Below are 21,282 nucleotides of genomic sequence, written 5' to 3'. Positions count from 1 at the left end.
ACGCTGTGTCCCAGGATGGGTCTCAGAATGTGTAGAAACTTTTGATTTGAAATACAGACCGCAGTTATCTTTCATGGGAAATCTGCGTTTTACAACATCGGCTTAAATGAAATTCTTGTATATGTAATTAAAGAAGGAAACGTGCACATACGCGCTAAAGCTAAGCTCTACCCTTATACGAATAACGAAAAGATGTATATTTTATAAAGAAACATCTTACGGCGTTGGCTCAAGTAGCCTGCTGTAGTCCGCGAAATATGTTGATACAGACTGTAAGGACAGGATGCTGGTAAAGGAGGTCTGCACCAGACAGTGGTGGTTTAAGACTGGCGACGAGTATTGGCTGACACGGGTATTCGAAGAGGTATTATACCAGTTTGTTATTCCGCATCAATACTTTTCAGTGTTTGTATAGAGAAATTAACGTACAAGGCATCAGAAGAAACAAGAGCCGTACCATCAACTGGAGAAAGGCTGAAAGTATTTTATGGAGAGGATCAAGCAGGGATGGCAGAATCAATCGATGTACTACAAATTGTAAGAGAGGGTCGTTACACTGGGGAGTGAATATGCAGTGAGTTCATATGTAGGTATGGTCTCAGAGATGAGAATCACCATATGTCAAGATTTCGTGAAATCATCATTCCAAGAAAACCAAAGAAAAATTTGGATTAGTAATCAAAGCTCTGAGAGAAGAAACAAAAACTTTGAGTTTTACCAATGATGTCGTAATTCGGTCGTAGACAGCTAAAGACTTGGAAGAGCAGTTGAACGGAATGGACAGTGTATTGAAAGGTGCAGATAAGATGAATAAAATCAAAACAAGGATAACGGATTTTAGTCGAATTATGTCAGGTTATCATTAGGAAACAGTTTAGAAAACGCGACAGTTAAAGTAGTAGATGAAGTTTGCTATTTGGGCAGTCAAATAACTGACGACATCAGAATTAGAGAAGACATAAAAAGTAGAGTGACAATGGCAAGAGAAGCATTTCAGGAGAAGAGAAATTTCTTAACATCGAATATAGACTTAAGTTATAACACTACAACAGCTACTGCTATGCCATAACCTTAAAGTAAGAGGCAGGTCGTGAAATAAAACTATCTTGTTAAAGCAATTATGGTATAAAGCAAGAGAGCAGTGTTACCCTCTGAGAGGAATTTTGTTTTGTTGACGGTGTTGTACCTAACGGAGGTGGCTTATCGGAAGTGAAAGTCAGAATTACATAAATATTCAAACAGTAACAAATAATATTTTACCTAGCTACACTGTTTAAAGAATAAAGAAAACGGTCGCCAGCCTACTTAGTCAAGAGAATGATTGACATTCTTGTTTAAGAAAGCAGTTATGAGTAACTTTGACGGACAAACACAACCTATTTTTTGCCACACGCGAGTGCAATGAACTCTGACACCTGCATATATTAACGTTAAGTCTGGAGTTGACAGAGTTGAACAAATTATTTGCATAAATATAACAGATAACAATACACAATATTACTTTCAGGACTTATTCAAACTGAATGGTCTTTATAACATTACTATTAATATACAGTGTAGAATCACAAATTGGACAAAGGTTCAGTATTAATTTTCAAACATTTTCCTAGTTGACACAAAATGGTAAATGTAGTTCATTGCAAAATTATGAACTGGTCACAGGTTAAGTCTCTCTCAGTTAAATACTATGTAGAATGAAAGTTAAATGGAATTCACTAACAGGTCACTTCCACTATCATTTGAATAAAGAAATTATTGTTTTCCTAGATAGTGGTCTTTTTGTTAATCGTTATCTAGCATGAGCAAAATAGACTAACTGTTGATCCTGTTACACCATTAATATGTACTTTTAATACACAAGGGGAGTCCAATATTGTACAGAAGTTCACTTGAATAGGAAGAGTAATTGAAACTTGCTATAATTAAGTAACTTTGTGCATTTGAACTACTTTCAATGGAGGGGGGCCCTTAATCTTGACCACTGTTGCAGAGCATACTAAACACACTTTCAATACACTAAAGAAACGAGGTATTAGTTCTCAACTCTTACTGCAGTAGAACACAACTTGACATATCTGTAATAAACTGGCTCACCTTTTGCGATTTGCAACAAGAGCAATGTGATCATTTAGTAAGCAAAACTTTACCACCCTCAGTTTTAAGAACTTTTAATTTTGAAAGTGGTAACAATATATTAATAAGCAGTTTTAATAGAAAAATTATTCTCAGCAAGCATCATGTACTTTAGCTCACTCTCTTGCCACATTAATTTTAACTTTCTTTCAACAAAGGACAATCGGTCACAATAATATTGTGATCGCTTCCCAGTTTTGGTTATTGATAATTTGATACCAGTGTCTGAGTTTAATTTGTACAGCACTGAAGATCTGATATCAATGAAACATCAATATTACGGCCAACGCTGACCTTTCTTTTCATTTTAATGCGGAAAAATAGTCTCCTCTTTGCATGCTATCATTTGCCAAAATCTTGTTTCGATATCTCAGACCGTTTATGATATGCGAGGGTTTTATGAATATTTCATTCTGGCTTTTTCACTGGCGTCTGTGTTCGTGACGGAGACCTTTACACATTCCATTTTCTGGATATAGTGATAGCCTTCGAGGTTTAATGAAGAATTCAGTATGTTATCTAAACTTTATATGCAGCAACATATGGTCAAAACACACACCAAATCCAAATTCGTAGCGATCCCTACAAACTCTACGAATTTCTCACAGTAGTTTAGCTAATACCAAATTATTACAATAACTATGATCATTAACGAAATAATAGGTAATTCATCATGAAGCTGACGAATGAAGCTATAAGGTGTGTGAGACTCAGAGTTTATTACCGTATAGTTTCTCTAAAATCGTTTGAGAAAGACTACAGATCAGCCAGCTTGGGCGACTGACAGGTTAAGCGCCGAGCAGGCCTGGCGTTATCTTCACATTCTGACGCGTTCAGCACATCCCGGCAACTACAGTTTCCTCCATTCGTTCACTACTCAACTGTCAAAAGTCGCAACTAATTTTAAACGCACCATAATTCAATGTTCCAGGATTCACAGTGTTAACAGTGTGCCGAGAGTACCACACTTCAGATATTACTGTTCACCACAGACAACGCCGTAGCCGACGGCCTTCACTTAACGACCGAGAGGAGCAGTATGTTTGTACAGTTTTTAGTCCTAATAGACAAGGAACAGTATGTGAAAGAACTGCAGAAGTCAAAGTGGGCTACCGAGCGAGGTGGCGCAGTGGTTAGACACTGGACTCGCATTCGGGAGGACGACGGTTCAATCCTGCGTCCGGCCATCCTGATTTAGGTTTTCTGCGATTTCCCTAAATCATTCCAGGCAAATGCCGGGGTGGTTCCTCTGAAAGGGCACGGCCGAATTCCTTCTCCATCCTTCCCTAATCCGATGAGACCGATGACCTCGTTGTCTGGTCTCCTTCCCCGAAACCAACCAACCAACCATCAAAGTGGGACGTACGGCGAACGTGACCGTTAGGACAGGGCGGTGAAATTGAGCGCTACGAGGTCTGGCAGCAGGCGACAGATCCTTTGGTAACAGGGTGAGGTCGCCTGCACGCGCCTCTCCTGGGTTCGTGACCAGGTCCGTTGGACCGTAAACGACTGGAAAACCATAGCCTGGTCAGATGAGTCCGGATTTCAGTTGGTAAGAGCTGATGCGAGTGTTCGAGTGTAGCGCAGATCAAACTAAGCCATTAACCCAAGTCGTCAACGAGGCAGTGTTCAACCAGATACTGGCTCAATAAAGGAGTGGGCTGTGTTTAGATGGAATGGACTCGATCTTATGGTCCAGCTGAACCGACCATTGTCTGGAAATGGTCATGTTCGCCTACTGGGAGAACATTTCCAACGAAACAACGATAGAATTATTGTGGATGACAATGCACCATGTCACCGGGCCACAATTGTTCGCGATTGGTTTGAAGAACATTCTGGAGGATACGAGCGTATGATTTGGCCAACCAGATCGCCCTACATGAATCCCATATAATATTTATGGGACTTAATTGAGAGGTCAGTTGGTGGACCAAACCCTGCGCCGGCAACACTTTCGCAATTATGGACGGCTATAGACACAACATGATTCAATTTTTTTTGCAGGTAACTTCCAACGGCTTGTTAAGTCCGTGCCACGTCGAGTTGCTGCACTACACCGGGTAAAAGGAAGTCAGTCGCGACATTGGGAGGAGGGTACCCCACCACTGTACATGTCAGCAGGGTGTATAAATTTTATTGTCTCGTAACTAGAAAGAGTGTTCCTTCTTTGAAGTTCCACTAAAGCTACTGGATAAAACAAGTTCTTAGCTGAAACGTCTGTGCTGTATTATCACTTACCAATGCACGAGATACTACCAGTTTCGCACTAATCAACTGTTCCTGACCAAAAAAAACTACTGGCCATTAAAATTTCTACATCACGAAGATGACGTGCTACAGACGCGAAATTTAGCCGGCAGGAAGAAGATGCTGTGATATGCAAATGATTAGCTTTTCAGAGCATTCACACAACGTTGGCGCCGGTGGTGACACCTATAACGTGCTGGCATGAGGAAAGTTTCCAACCGATTCCTCATACACAAACAGCAGGCGATTGGCGTTGCCTGGTGAAACGTTGTTGTCATGCCTCGTGTAAGGATGATAAATGCGTACCATCACGTTTCCGACTTTGATAAGGGTCGGATTGTAGCCTATCGCGATTGCGGTTTATCGTATCGCGACATTGCTGCTCGCGTTGGTCGGGGTCCAATGACTGTTAGCAGAATATGGAATCGGTGGGATCAGGAGGGCAGTACGGAACGCCATGCTGGATCCCAAAGGCCTCGTATCACAAGCAGTCCAGATGACAGGCACCTTATCTGCAGGGCTGTAATGGATCGTGGAGCCACGTCTTGGTCCATGAGTCTACAGATGGGGACGTTTACAAGACAACAAGCATCTGCACGAACAGTTCGACGACGTTTGCAGCAGCATGGACTATCAGCTCGGAGACCATGACTGTGGTTACCCTTCACACTGCATCACAGACAGGAGCGCCTGCGATGATGTACTCAACGACGAACCTGGGTGCACTAATGGCAAAAAATATTTTTTTTCGGATGAATCCAGATTCTGTTTACAGCCTCCTGCTGGTCGCATCCGTGTTTGGCGACATCGCGGTGAACGCACATTGGAAGCGCGCATTCGTCATCGCCATACTGGCGTACCACCCGGGGTGATGGTATGGGGTGCCATTGGTTACACGTCTCGGTTACCTCTTGTTCGCATTGACGGCACTTTGAACAGTGGACAACACATTTCAGATGTGTTACGACCCGTCGCTCTACCCTTTATTCGATCCCTGCGAAACCCTACATTTCAGCAGCATAATGCACAACCGCACGTTGTAGGTCCTGTAGAGCCTTTGTGGATACAGAAAATGTTCGACTGCTGCCCTGGCCAGCACATTCTCCAGATCTCTCACCAATTGAAAACGTCTGGTCAATGGTGGCCGAGGATCTGGCTCGTCACAATACGCCAGTCACTATTCTTGATGAACTGTGGTATCGTGTTGAAGCTGCATGGGCAGCTGTACCTGTACACGCCATTCAACCTCTGTTTGGCTCAATGCCCAGGCGTATCAAGGCCGTTATTACGGCCAGTGGTGGTTGTTCTGGGTACTGATTTCTCAGAATCTATGCACCCAAATTGCGTGAATATGTAATCACATGTCAGTTCTAGTATAATATATTAGTCCAATGAATACCCGTTTATTATCTGCATTTCTTCTTGGTGTAGTAATTTTAATGGCCCAGTAGAGTAGCTTATAAAAACGAATATCATTCCGTTCATTTTAATTCACACCGAACATTGTCTCATCAGCAGCAAATGTAAGCACAGAACTCGCGAACTCTGATCAAATTTACCTCAATCAGTAAATTGTTTGAAAGTTCATACGATGTTTTAAGTTTATAATGTTCGATCACAGTTTACCATTGTTCAGTGATATCAGTAATCGCTGAGAATGCACTGGTGTTCGAACGTGTTTTTCATTATTCTTGTCCTGCTAAAATATCTCTTTCGGAAGATCTATCTAAAATTGAGCGGGGTTTCAGTAGCAATGTCTCTGTGTTTCAGGCTTATGGGTGACTGGCCCAACACATATACCTTCACAAAAGCAATCGCCGAAGATCTAATACGCTCTGAAGCCGTTGGGCTACCTGCCTCGATCATCAGGCCCTCCATAGGTAAGTTCAGCTGTTATATCTCCATGAGATGTGCGTTCACCTAACCGTTATGGCAGAGCTAGAACCACGGTTCACTAGTATCTCTCAGCACGCACGTATGGGAACCATATTCCTTAGGAAGCAGAAAATAAATAAAGCACTAGCGTAACGTACACGTAATGAAGTATGTTCACAAACAGGATGGTTGTGGAGCTCATAGAACAAAGAAGTGGCAGACGTTAGTTTTATTCCATGATCGTTTACAGTTTAAAAAGTAACAAATTACACCATCACAAGTCACAATTTGAGGTAAAAGCTTAACACAAAGCATATTGAAAATGAATATTTGTCTTCATTGTTTCATGCGAGTTGTTGACAAACGAAAATTATGTTCTTCTGCATCTACATCTACATAAGATACTCCGAAGCCACCGTAAGGGGCGTGCCAGCGGCTACCCTGTACCGCTACTGGTTATTTCATTTCCTGTTCCACTTGCAAATAGAGCGAGGGGGAAATGAGTATATGCCTCCGTATGTGCCCTAATTTCTCGTACCTTATCTTCGTACTGGTACAGGGTACTCGCCGCCACGCACCATACAGTGGGTTGCGGAGTATCTATGTAGATGTAGATGTAGATGTCTATCTGACGCTTTACATGTTTTCTCCGTTTTGCTTTTTGGGTAATTGTTTGCATCCCTCATTCTACCCTTATTACTTCGATTTTAATTTCGTCATCACTAGTGAAGCTTTTCATAGATCATAAAAAATCATTACCGATGCTTTTAGTTGCCGTATATCTTTATTTCACTATGTTCACATTTCTCCCTCATATACTAAAGTGGCAACTGCCATGACGTTACAAAATTTCAGTTGTGTCACTTTCCCTGTTTTACTCTTAAATGTTCTTATTGCACCATAAAGCTGGTGAGTATTAGTTTCTGTTTTCTATGTATCGACTTGTCGTTCATATGGTACGTCACTTCCTAAATATCTGTAACGGACTACATGTTCTATCCGTTTACTTTTGAGGACTGTTTCTGTTCGTATTATGTAAATACCTAAAAAGGTTATGATTGTAATTTTATTTATAAATATAGTCAGATTGTAGCTTGCGGATGTCGTATTTAGTTTCTGCAAGGCCATTTGTAATTTGTCGTCGCTGTCTTGTATGATACTTAAACTATCCGTGAATAACATCGCATTAATATGTTTAATCCTGGGGTTTTCGTTATGGGCTGGTACCCTTACATGGAAAAAGATAGACACTCGAAAGTGTTTCATCGAGCCTCGGAACAATTCTACTAAAATATAAAACGACCCGGCATGAAGAACGACATCAAAAAAGGATTAATGGACGTATCTGTTGTAAGGTAGTGATAATAATAATAATAATAATAATAATAATAATAAGAACAACTTCGCGTAGCAGAATGGCGAAGTGGACATTTTTCTATTGGGCGCCACTTCGGCAACTATCCCTGTTATCCAAACGGGGAAAGGGGCCTTAGTTTAACAGTGACCTTCTCACAGATATAAAATAGAACAACTAACAATCACTACTGCATACATTTATGACTGGGAAGGAAGGTGCAACTTTCTCTACATTCCGGATGTGCATGATGTGATTATGATGTCACACAATTTCATCACTGTATTACTTGTCTGGGAAATCATAAACAGCATTACCAAAAGCTACTGATGTAGCGAACTGACCAGTGCAGCAGAAGACATGCGAATTGTGGTACCTGCAGTCTGCATAGTTTCGCATACTGCAGACAACGCCCTCTTCATGCAGCCATTGTCACTGAGAGAGACACAGCACTGGTCGAGATTCAGCAGTAAAACAGTCCAAATACCCGTCTGGCCATCCTGTGTTAGAATTTCCGTGATTTGTCAAAATCGCTTAAGTTAAATGGTGGAACGGTTCCTTTGTAAAAGGGCACGGACGATTACCTTCCCCATCCTTATCCAATCAGAGTTCGTTCTTCGTCTCCACTGACCCCTTTTTCGACAGAAGTTTCATCTGCCTTTGTTTTGTAGCCATCTTTCTCTGTCTCTGGCTATCTTTACCATCTGGTTGTAGTTCCTGCATTTCATTCCACTGCTTCTCTGTATTATGTTAATGAACTTTTCCGTTTAATTAGTTACAGTGTTAGTAGTTGATTGCCAACTGCCTTGACACAATGGTAACACCGGTTCCCGTCAGGCCACCGAAGTTAAGCGCTGTCGGGCTTCGCTGATACTTGGGTGGGTCATCGTCTGGGTCTGCAGGGTGCTGTTGCCAAGAAGGGCGCGCTCAGCCCTCGCGAGGCCTACTGAGGCGCTACTTGATTGAGAAGTAGTGAACCACTCAGGAAAATTCATAGCGGCCGGTAGAGCGGCGTGCTGACCACATGACCCTCCGTGTCCACATCCGGTGACGCCTAAGGGCTGAGGGATGACACGGCGCCGGCCAGGGTGGCCGAGTGTTTCTAGGCGCTACAGTCAGGAATAGCGCAACCGCTACGGTCGCAGGTTCGAATCCTGCCTCGGGCATGGAAGTGTGTGATGTCCTCAGGTTAGTTAGGTTTTAGTAGTTCTAGGGGACTGATGACCTTAGAAGTTAGGTCCCATAGTGCTCAGAGCCATTTTTGATGACACGATGGCAGGTCGATACCGTTCAACCTTCATGGCCTGTTCAGATTTTTTATTTTTTTTTTTTGTTAGTAGTTCATTGCACATCTTTTTCCGCCTACATTGTTTCTGTGGCTCTTCTCGACACACATATTTCTTTTCCTTCAGAACTATAGTTTAATATACTCCTAATAAATTATTGTAATAAAGTTCTTCCTTGTTCCTGTATTAACATCATCGTTCGTTAATAAATAACTCTTGTTTCTAAAGGCATGTTTGGTCATTAAACTGGTCGTTTTCTACCCATTATATTTGTGTTGTCATCTCCTTGTAAGGATACAGGCGATGCTGTTTCAGTGTCGACTATAGCCTAAATCGCCACTGCCTCTTGGATGTAGCGCCACTGATTCCGGGAATCCCTATCATTCTAGAAGCAGCGAGAGCTTTTGCACCGGTCGTTCTGCGGGGCGCGGGATGGCAGTCTGGCGGTAGTGATAGGACGGAACGGTTGAGAGAGTGCCTAACTTCGTGGATTGTAGTGGCAATGGCTACCTCTGCGAAAGAAATAGAAACCCTATGTGAACGTGATTGTTAGTATGAAAGAGCTAAGGCAGACAGCAAATATAAGCTGATATTATTTTATTGAATTATAAAAGGATGGTGCTTCAATATTCAGTCCTTATCTTAGCTACCCATTCACGTTAATGATAATTATTTGTAACGAACTAAAGTTTCTTGTTCAGAAGATGGGAAGGAGTGAAAGTACATGTGCCACTAGATACATTGTCACGGCTAATTAGTTAGGCACACGTTCGTTGGGCGGAAGATCCCCCTTTTAGCTGTCGAACTGAACTTTTGCCCAACACAAAACAGACAGCTTTTCCAAGAAAATTATTAAAATAACGGGTGAAGGAGGGGAGGGGGGGAGTATCTAACAATAGTAATGCGCGACAGGACTTGCGACTGTAGCAAAAATTCGGAGAACCGAACTGTAAATAATGAATGCGACCAAGAAGAAATAGAGTGAACAGCAAACAGACGCAGAGTAATTTCGATACCGCAACCAGATGCCACGCCAGTCTTCGCAGTGGCTTATAAGGCGTTTTGTTCAACCGGTTTTTGAGTATTGTTCATCTACCTGGGAACCCTACCAGGCAGGACTGATAGAATAGATATGGAAGATACAACGAAGGGAGGCGCGTTTTTCCACAGGATCGCTTAACCGGCGCGAGACTGTTACGGAGATGCCCAGCAAAATCCATTGACAGGCATTACAAGAGAGGCGTTGTGCATCACGGAGAGATTTAGTATTAAAATTTCGACAGCGCACTTTTCGGGAAGAATTGGACAACATATTACTTCTCCCGACATATTTCTCAGAGAATGACAACGGGGAGAAAATTTGAGAATTTACAGGCAACAAAGAGGGTTATCGACAATTTTTCTTCCTATGCACTAATTGCGAGTGAAACAGAGTTGGAGGGCTCAGTTAGTGGTACAAAAAGTACTCTCCTCCATACACCATTAGGTGGCTTACGGAGTATGAGTAGATGTACATGAGGAGAACTCAGTATGCAGCACCTGGCCGACGGGGATAATTCGAAAACGTATGTGTCGTAAGAGCTAAGGCCATTAACAACGATGAGAATTTAAAAAGAAAACTAACAACAGTGTGGACTGAGATTTGCTATAGGGTGAAAATTGGAAAAAAGTGTGTAAAAAGGACGTGTGACGTGTATAGTAAAAGTTTCAATTTTGTAGAGAGGTGGTTAAGACTTTGTTGTGACTATAAGAGAAAGAAATTTACCAAAATGGAACTGTTGGATGCCAGAAATAAAATCGAACGGGTGTAGATAGACAAAGAAAGTGGGTTTTGTGAAAATGGAGAATTTTCACGTAAGTTGATAGTAGAAAATTGATAAAAGAGGAAGATATTACGACAGAAATAATCAGTTATCCAATAGGGACTTGAAGAGAAATACGTCTACCAGAGCCCTCGTTTTTCTGCCATGTACGAGGGTTGGAACTTTAATAGTGGCAACTATTTATTTACAGCTCTTACAAAATACATACGTGTTTCACAGCTTTACTGACCTTCAAAGTAGTTACCAGCATTGTGTATAAACCGTTGCCAGCGATCTGGAAGTCGTAGGATATTCTTAGCAGTGCCAGTTGTGTTGACTGTTCGAGCGGCGCGGTGTATTGCTCGACGAATTTGTAGCAGTTCTGAGGCGAATGCTGTGAAGTGTTTCCTTCAGTTTATAAATCGAGTTGGAATTACGACGGCTTAAGTCAGGGGAGTGCAGTAGGTAGTATAGCACTTAGCAGCCCCATCAGTGAAACGAGTCAGTAACAACTTGCACTGTACGTGCTTGAGCATTGTCCTGCAAAATGATGGTCAGGTCCTGCAGAAAGTGTCATCACTTCTGTCTGTATGATGTTCATTTTCGTAACACAACTTACGACCAGCTTAGAGACATAAGTGATGACACTTTCTGCTAGACCTGACCATCATTTTTCAGGACAATGCTCGACACATACAGTGCAAGCTGTTACTGATTTGTTTGACTGATGGGGCTGATAAGTGCTATACCACCTACTGCACTCCACTGACTTAAGTCCTCCTGATTTCAACTCGATTTCTTAACTGAAGGAAACACTTCGCGGCATTCGCCTCAGAACTGCTGCAAATTCGTTGGGCAATAGGCCGCGCCGTTCGAACTGTCAACACAAATGGCTCTGCTAAGAGTATCCTACGACTTCCACAACGCTGGCAACGGGTTATACACAATGCTGGTGACTACTTTAAAGGTCAGGAAAACTTTGAAAAACGTATCTATTTTGTACTAGCTGTAAATAAATAGTTGCCACTATTAAAGTCCAACCTTTGCACATGGCAAAAAAACGAGGGCTCTTTTAGACGCAGGAAGTTGGCTTTGTGCGATAGCAAACAATGATTATAACGAGTTATTACTATCTGGAGTAGAAATAAAATGTGTGCCCGTAACTGGTTTTAAAATTAAAGGAGCTACTGGGAAGGCTGGAAAAACTATTTGCTGCCAATCAATGTCAAAAGCGAAAATGGGAGAAGAAACTTATTGTGTTGATTCTGTCATGGTGCCTGGATTAGAAGAGGGACTTGTTATTGGTTTGATTGGCTCTCAGAGAAAACGGGAAAAGTGAATTGAGAATAGCAGAAAACGATGAAATAAAAATAAAAAAACGCAGTTTAAAGAAGGAACAGCAGTACATACAAAGTCTTCAGGAATTTACCTTGTGGTTGTGAGGCAGGACTATGGAAAAGACAGAAAAATGGCAAGGGAAACGACAGAACACTGGCAAGGGAAATCGAAGAAGATGAAGATCACGTAGAATGGAAAGAACAAGATGGACTCACCCCAGAAGGAGTACGAGCGAAGATGAAAGGCATCGCAAGCATGGAACCCAAAGGAACGGAGAAGTTAATTAATTTGTTTTTGGAATACAGAGAAGTATTCAGTAAGAGACATAGCATCACAAAAGGACCGCCATACAGAATTAAAAGGAAGCCACACACGCCGTCTTTTTCACTACCAGATAAAACACTACTTGCTCAAAACTGGCTGTGGAAAAGGCAGTGCGAAACGTGTTGTCATCAGGTGTGATCGAACGGGTCACCAGTCAGTATAACATACTCTTAGAGGTTCTTGCTAAGAAAAAGGGGCAAATTCGTCTGCTTTCGGGTGCTCGGCAAGCGAATGCAGTATTCGATCGGGAACGAGATAGACCAGTAAATGTCAAACAATTTCTTCAGAAATTGAAAGGGATGCAATTTTTCATAAGTCTAGATTGACAACCGGCTACCGCCAGTTACCCTTCTATATGAAGGCTATTGTTACCAGTATCGGATGATACCTCTTGAGTTAAACGGCAGTCATCCGGAAATTAGACGGGGTGTTAGGAGAAAAGTTATTGAAGAAAACTGCAGTTTACTTTGACGATTTTTCACTATTTAGCAAAAACTGGGAAGGACATCTGTAGGCTTTAAAATAAGAATTTTCGAAGTGTAAGTCGTCTGGGGCCCGTTTGAATGCATGACAGGAAATTAACTTTTTGGGTCACGTAATTGATGCTGACGGTATAAGGCCGAATCTAGACAAACTAAGGGGTATAAAGGAATTTCTATTGCCGGGAAACAAAAAGCCGCATAAAACTTTTTCGGGTAATGTGGATTCTGCCGTCGATTCTTAAGTGACCAAGTGCTGAACAGCATAATGTATGGTCCTGATCAGATAAATGTACAGAAGACTTTCAGAAAATTAACGAGACACTATGAAATGCTACAATACACTAGCCCTCCACTATCACCCTCTGGAACGAAGACGACCTGCTCATCCACAGAAACTACTTAGGGATCCTGTTTAACTGGAATCGAAACGGGCCAACAATGACTTTTCATGACTGGAATATTATGTTGATGATGATGACGATGCAAAGTCTTTTACCATCGATATTCATTGCATATAATAAAAAGGCATTATTACTCATATAACACTAGTACGAAGTAGTTAAAAGAAAGAACACTATCATATTTAAAAAAATTTAACATTTCTCAACAATATTTCATGCACAGAACAAACCCCATGCGGTCATTCATGTTTGCGTATCTACATATTTTGCACTGGAGTGACTATTTTTACCAACCTTGCTGAGACTTAACAATCTGTCATTCATTTTGGTCCTTGAGGAAATAGCTTCCTAAATATTGGTGTTTTCATATTACCAGTGCTTACTCATTTTGGAAAAAATACTTTCTATTTTTGCATTTGAGTCTGGAAGGTAAAGGATAAATTCTATAAACGAGGGAAGGTTGTTATTACAATGTTTTTCTTCCTTAATTATAATTTTTTCTTCCTGAATTCTTTGAAAATTTGCGTGCACCTATCCTGTATTGCTATATTGTTATCATTCCATGCACATAATTTTTGTACTAAAATTATTTTAGCCATACAAAAGTCATCAAACAGGAGTGACACAGGCAGGATTACATAACTATGTCTTGTATTATTGAAACACTGGCCTCCACATCTCACAAATTTGGTTTTGATCTCAAAGTAGATCAACCGAAATCGGTGTCATGCGGAAAATTCTAACTCCATGAAACTACTGTAGATAGTCATATGGTACACTGTAGAACATGTTTACAAATGAATAAAATCTATCTTGAGCTGGTCGGTCACACTCATACAGTTTCAGTAACAAGACTTTAACTTGGAGACTCAAAACATTAGCTACTATTTCTCCTATTTCTTACCTACGTTTTTAGTAGCTCACAACAACGCAATGCTTCTGAAAAACTAGCATCCAGCCTTTCAATATCTAGAATACTTGTTTTAAAGATATATAGCTGACTGTGCGCAAACCAGAACCATAATTCTGATTCCTCGTTATTCAAAAATGAATGCAAATCAGCAGGGCACCTTGATTCTGACAGAAAAAGTGATTTTAAAGGTGGATACAATTTTACAATCCTTTCAAATGCAGGCAATAATGCTGACCACCTTGTGCTGATGTAACCCAGTACTAGGTGATATTCAATATTCACAGGTTTGCAGAGTTCCTTTAGATGTTCCATCCGTACATTGTATATATGGAAACACTTATAAATTTTACCCACGATGTTTCCTGCATCGACTGGTTACTTGCCTACCGCTGTTTCCACGCTGTACTGAGTAACCAATCCCTACAAGAGACTTTGTCAGACTTACTTCTAATTTGCTGAAAACGTTTTCCTTACCTTCTCTTCTGACCCCGTAAAACACATTATTCATATTATCACCTGAGAGGCACACAAATTTTGACTCCAAATTATGGGATTGTATAACATGCAGTACACGCTGTGATAAGGCAGCTGATGTTTTATTTTCGACAGAACAGAAATTCTACAATTTTACACATAACCCACCTTAGGGTTTGAAATATCACACAATGAGAGGAAGTAATTTAGTGCTGGTATCGACAGAAACGCTTATAGAATTCACTTCATTAAGGTCTTCAGTAAGAAACTATTTACACCGTGGAGCCAACACATTATTAACAATACATTCTGTTTTTGTCCTTGCACAACTAAACTTGATATCATACAAGTTCTTAATTATTTTCGATGTGGAGCCCATGAAGTTATAACTGTGACACACAGTGTGGTAGGTAGGCAAATGTTCCTTCTGGCACAGCCAATTTTAATTCTTCATTGCCTGAGATAGAAGGAATTCGTAAAAGTTACTAACACAAAAAGAAAATTTTGCAGTAGTTAATAACAAAAGTATAAGATTTCAGTATTCCATTATTCTGTCAACATACCTAATGTTGTACTGGATCAGAAGGCGTTCATCTTCGATGATGTTGCTGCAGCTGTTGAACCCAGTTTACGTTTCTTAGTTTTCTCGTGCTGTAAAATGTCTCAACTTCCACCATGTGCTATGGAAAATATGTTGTGGCAAGTTGTGTAACAAACCTCAAAATTTATTTTGGTACTTTCCCAGAAAGGATACTTTTCCTTTAGTTTAGTTGAAAAGAAGCCCTTGCGTTTAGGCTTAATTTGAAGAAATGTTCTATCGCAGTAGGGGAAAGAAAGATTCTCTGAATACTGAGCGTGAATACAATACTGAAATGATTATTCAAAAAAACTGAACAAGAGTACATGCGCTTCTTAAAACATTCGTGACTCAACAGTCACCACTGAGCTGAGGTCGACACAGAATGCACAGAAAATGAATAACAATTGTCGATTTCCCAATAAAAGAACAAAACATGTCATTATGGTTTTTACTTCTCAACTAAGTTATGCATTGTTGCTGATTGAAAGTAAATTCTAACATGGTTTAATGCAATCCTGATATAGGAGGCGTGGAAGGGGTTGAAGGAGGGGAAGTGACTGTTGACCGTTCCACTCTTGTGTGGAAGCAAACAGTTACTTCAACAGAAACCTAACAAAGATAAATAAATCTATAACATAGAAAAAAGGTAATTTTACGATGTATTTTCAAAATTACAAATCCCAATATTTTCAGATAATTATACATAACATAAATACAAATCAGCAGTATTAATTTATGTCATAATACGTATTTGCGAAATTTCAGTATACGGGACATTTGTATCTCCCCACGGGGGACGCCGGACACCTGGGCCATGAAAGGGCACTGTTCCGTTTTTTTTACGGGCTTACATCGCCCACGCTGATAACTAAAACGACAATGAAGCACTTTCGTTGAAGTTAAAGGGGGCTGCATTTAATTATAATTACATTCTACTAGCAGTCAGTGTCAATCCCCTCCCGTGTGGCCTTCGAAATCCCGCTGATAGTAGACGGAGTAATGAGGTTCCAGGCAACAACAGCAGCTGTTTGTGTTTTGTCGCTATTTTTCACCGGGGCAGTAGAAACAAGAGGAAGAGGAAGAGAGAAGCAGAACATGTTTCATTTAAGCTGTGTTCTTTTCTTGTGTTGGAATGATGTGTTACTGAAGTCTAGTTACTGCATGTAGCCATCGTAATTCCTGTTATTCATAGTGCCTCGCAAATGCGTAAACTGTGTTGGCAATTTTTGCTACATTTTCGGACAGACCAATAACGCCATATGTTAGCAAGGCGTACAATTATACTTTGGCTATGAAATTCGGGACTAAGACAAGCCCTGGGTTCCTCATTTGTGTTGCATATCTTCGTGATTGAATAGTAAAAGATCTTCGATGGACTTTGCTACACCCATAACCTGGCGAAAATCACCGAACCATATGAATGATTGTTACTTCTGTATGACAACTCCATTAATAGATAGTATTTCCAAGAGGAGAAAGTCCTCCTTCGCATATGATAACATACTCTCGGCCATGCGGTCAGTGCCTCACGGAGAGACATTGCCTGTCCCCTCTGTGATAGTGAAGAGGGCGGTAGCGAAACTAGTGTGCCGCACCTTCAAAAGCCAGTCCCAGTTCTTCGAAACATCCTGTTTTATATGTCCTAGCGGGGGATCTGGAATCACCGAAAGGTAGAACTGAACTGTTGGCCTCAAGACTACAACAGTGAAACTATGTTGATAAAAAGGTAAATGTGGCTGCATTCCGAAACAACCACACGTCATTCCTTCCATTTTTTTCGCAAGTGAAAAACCTTGGTATTTTGTAGTGATGTATGAGCCTAATGGAGCAATTAGCTGGGTACTGACTGAAAAAGAGATCAATGAAGGTTGTTCATTGATTCCTCCAAAGGAAGTCTCAAGTGGGTGCTACTGCGTAATGGCAACTTGTTACCATCGACTCCGATTGGGTATGCACCTTACGCGAAAGAAAAAAATGATAACACGAAACGTTACTACTGCGATTGAACTGTGACAAGTTTAAATGGCAGATTTCGGGGGATCTGAAAGTCATAGGCGTATTACTTGGACTACAACACGGCTACATCCAATTCTGTTGCTTCCTGTGCCTCTGGGATAGCCTCGGCAAAGAACTTCACCACAAAAAGACAAGACTCCAAAGAGTTTGTTGGTTTCATGATAGCGCGAGACCCATGAGGAAAACATTAAGGACTTGTGAAATCTGCCAAAAGATTAAAACATCAACAGTGCAGCCGAAGGGGTACATACACCAGATATAACGGAAATAAATTAAAGAAACAGTCGCTGTGGATGTAGTCGGGCCTCTACCAAAGTCTGTGGTGGCTGTAAATTACATGTAAGTGACCACTGAACTATTTTTCTGTTACATGAGGTTGTATCATGTTAGAAAAGCAAGTGGACATAAAACGGCAGTAAAATGATGAAGGAATATTTTAAACATGTGTGTATACTAAGAAAAGTGATAATGGAAGTCAATTTATAAGTAAAGTGTTGGTGGAAATGTTTAAACAACCTAGAACCCGTATCTATATCCAGATACAGAAAAGTGCCACATCTGGCAGATTGAGTTACTAAGGAAATTAACTTTTTGTGTATAGTATACTATCATAATAAACATAATAATGCAGTGCAATGGACGGGTAACGATGAAGATATAATAAATTATGTGCCTCATGACTCTATGGGATATACTCCAGTTGAGTAACTATCCAATAATACAAAATAAAGTGTAATTCAAGAAAACCTTAACTACATGCTCGAGTGAAATGCAACCTGGGAAGAGAAACTAGAGAGGCAAAACCAACACTTTCGAAGAAAGCAGAAGAAAGAAAGAAACAATTTCACAAGGTGGTTGACTGTATCGTGAATCATGAGGGAGACATAGTGTTGATATGAAACCATGTCAAGTCAAAGAAGGAGGAAGAAGAAATAAAGAAGTGCCACCATGTGTATAAAGGCTCATACAAACTGATAAGGTTGGAGCATCCAAACGCATTAAAATTGGAAGAGCACCGAAGTGGTAAATACCGCGGTAGCGAGGATGTGGAAAATAAGGAAAGATATAATATAAATCCACTTCAAATATCTGTGAATTAAAATAAATAGGAAAGATAAATGGGAGAATGTATCTGAACGAAGACCGGTAACAAGACTGTGTTAGTATACAAGATATTATTATTTGGTCTTGTTGAAGTCTATTGAGCCTAGAACTATAAAACAGTGTGATATGTTTAGTAAATTCAACATGTGTATAGGATATGGACGCTGTTAGCCAGTGCAATGTGTAAGATAAACTGTGTACTGATATAACGAACTACTACCTTTGTTGACACGGGTTAAGACATGATGCAGGGGTTACCCATCTGTCATCTGAAGCTGCTGTTGGCGTTCATCAAATGTTTCATTGTAAATCGTCACCATGTGAGGGCAACACCGCAGCATGAGGCAGCATGGTGTTGAGCCAGCAGCTGAGATCGGTGCGAGTAAAAACCATTCGGCTACATTCGGAAACAATCGAGTGCATCAGTACAGCGAGTCGTCGGCAGGAGCAGTAGTGTCGCTACGCTCAGTAAGGCTGTAAGGCGTGGTTGCTGTGGTAAAACGCCAGCAGCCGAGATGGGCGCGGCTTGGAGCTACTTGGTTGCTTTCGGGAAAACCTGAACAGTGCACTACAGCGAGTCATCGCGAAGAGCAATAGCGTCGCTGTGCTCAAGTATGGAGGCGAGGCAAGGCAGAGGCAGAGCCACCTAGTAACAGAGATTGGCAGCAGATCACCACATAAGCGGCTGGCTGTGCATTGGGTCAACATCCGCGGTAGCGGCGGACAGCTGGGGGACTGGACCAGAATAGTCGCTCTGTCAGTAGCACGGCATTGCTTTGAAGACAGGCATGTGCGAGGCAATTGTGCGACGAAATGAAATGATGCTTGTGCAGGATCCTTTCCCTATTGTTTTAATAGTGTTGAACCCTGTGCAGAATGAGATTAATAACTGACCAGACCATACAGCAACTTCTTAGATGCTTGACATTTTTCACCAGCCTGAAAAAATTACAAAATGGGAAATCTTATAAATTAAAAAAATATTCGTGATAATATAGATGTAAATTCCTTCTTTAAATACTTTTTAAGTGCTTTCTCTCTCTGTATCTCAGAGAACCGACTGTTACATATGGTGTATAGCTAAATGGAAGAAACATGATTTAGATATAATGTTGTGGAGAGACTCTTCGTTCATTACTATGATATCTACATTGTCTTCTTTTCGTTACTATATTGCGTGCTAAACGTACGTGAAGTGAAGTGATTGGGAGCAGTGTTGTTTCTCTTGTAGCAGATATACACATTGGAAGTAGACTATGTTTTTTATATGAAAAGTATTGCTGTGTGTGAGTTCTTAAGGGACCAAACTACAGAGGTCATCGGTCCCTAGACTTACCCACTACTTAAACTAACCTATGCTAGTAACAACACACACACCCACGCCCGAGGGAGGACTCGGACCTCCAGCGGGAGCGGCCACGCAGTCCATGACGTGACGCTTGCAACCGCGCGGCCACTCCACGCGGCTGCAAAGTATTTAATCTTTACAATTTTATCTTATGTTTTATGTGTACACGATGCCCTATACTGAAAGTTTTTTTGATCACCGTCAAAAGCCAGGGAAAGTTAAATTTTGTCGGTTGTGCTACGAATACTTCCTGCTGATATCATTTGGTTCTTGCGGAATTTTAATTTATATTTTGGGCACCTCTCGGGAACTATATTTGTTTTATTTTCAGAATTGTGATACAGACGATGCCGTTTCAGTATCAACTTAAGCCTTAGGCGATACTGCCTATTGGAGGTAGCACCGCTGATTCGACGAATCGCCATCATTCTAGAAGCAGCGAGAGTTTTGGCGCTGGCCGTTACACAGGGTGTGGGAAGGCAGTCTGGCGGTAATGATAAGACGGAATGGAGGAGCGAGTGCCTAATTACGCAGATTATAGAGGCTAAGGTTACTTCTGCGAAATAAATTGAAACTCTGTATGAAATTGCTTATTAGTGTGAAAGAGCTAGGGCAGATAGGTATTAAACACAGATAAACCTGAACATTTAGACCACCGACCTACTATCAGTATAAACATGTTCAGGCGATGGCAGCGTCATCTGTCGAAGAAAGACTTCTAGCCAAACACATGCACAGTGCATGCAGAATCAGTGAGCGTGCAGTCCATGTGCGGAATGGGGAAGGTGCACGATCCATCTGAGTTTGACTGGGGGCAGATTATGATGGCCCACAGGCTCGTCACGAGGTTTTTAGAAACAGCACGACTTGTCGGGGTTCGAAGAGTGTTGTGGTGAGTGTCCTCAACACGTGGTGAAACCGAGATGAGACCTTGTCCAGACGTCGTGGGTTTGGGCGGCCACTCCTCACTGCATATTTCAGATGTTGTAGGCTGGGGAGACTGCGAGACTGTTAAAACACAACAGGCGGCGACTTGTGGCACAACTAATATTAGACATAAATGCTGGGCGGAGTACAAGTGTGTCTGAACACACGGTGCTCCGACCTCTCCTAACGATGGGCCTCTGCAACCGATGACCCAAGCATGTGCCAATGTTAACACCATAACGTCGGCAACTACGATTCAAATAGGTACGTAATCATCGATACTGGACGTTGGTCCAGTGGCAGAGCATCATATGGTTTCTTCATGATGACGGTGGGAATGTGCGAATCCGTTGTGTTCCAGGACAAGAGCTCTTTGATACCTGTACTGCTGGACGGAGGCTAGCTCGCGGCGGCTCCATTACGCTCCGTGGAACACTAACATAGGAATCCATGGGTCCACTGGAGCTCGTGTAAGGCATCTACAACTACATCTGCATGACTACTCTGCAATTCACGTTTAAGTGTTTGGCAGAGGGTTCATCGAACCACAACCATATTATCTCTCTACCATTCCACTCCCGAACAGCGCGCGGGAAAAACGAACACCTAAACCATTCTGTTCGAGCTTTGATTTCTCTATTTTATTTTGATGATCATTCCTACCTATGTAGGTCG

At 41.4% G+C, this 21,282-nt stretch overlaps 1 protein-coding gene across 1 annotated transcript in view; it reads left to right on the top strand.

The window, feature by feature from the left end:
- The window catches only part of LOC126203566 (fatty acyl-CoA reductase wat-like), a 206,266-nt gene that overhangs the window by 115,968 nt on the left and 69,016 nt on the right, over window positions 1-21,282 (top strand). The window contains exon 5 of the mRNA XM_049937892.1: window positions 6,154-6,263. Within this exon, the coding sequence (XP_049793849.1) occupies window positions 6,154-6,263 (110 nt within the window). The remainder of the gene's footprint in view (window positions 1-6,153; window positions 6,264-21,282) is intronic.

This window comes from Schistocerca nitens, chromosome 9, assembly GCF_023898315.1.
Source record: "Schistocerca nitens isolate TAMUIC-IGC-003100 chromosome 9, iqSchNite1.1, whole genome shotgun sequence".
In the NCBI taxonomy this organism is placed as follows: Eukaryota; Metazoa; Arthropoda; class Insecta; order Orthoptera; family Acrididae; genus Schistocerca; species Schistocerca nitens.
Note: the sequence above shows the minus strand (reverse complement) of the source record. Positions and strands in the feature narration are given on the sequence as shown.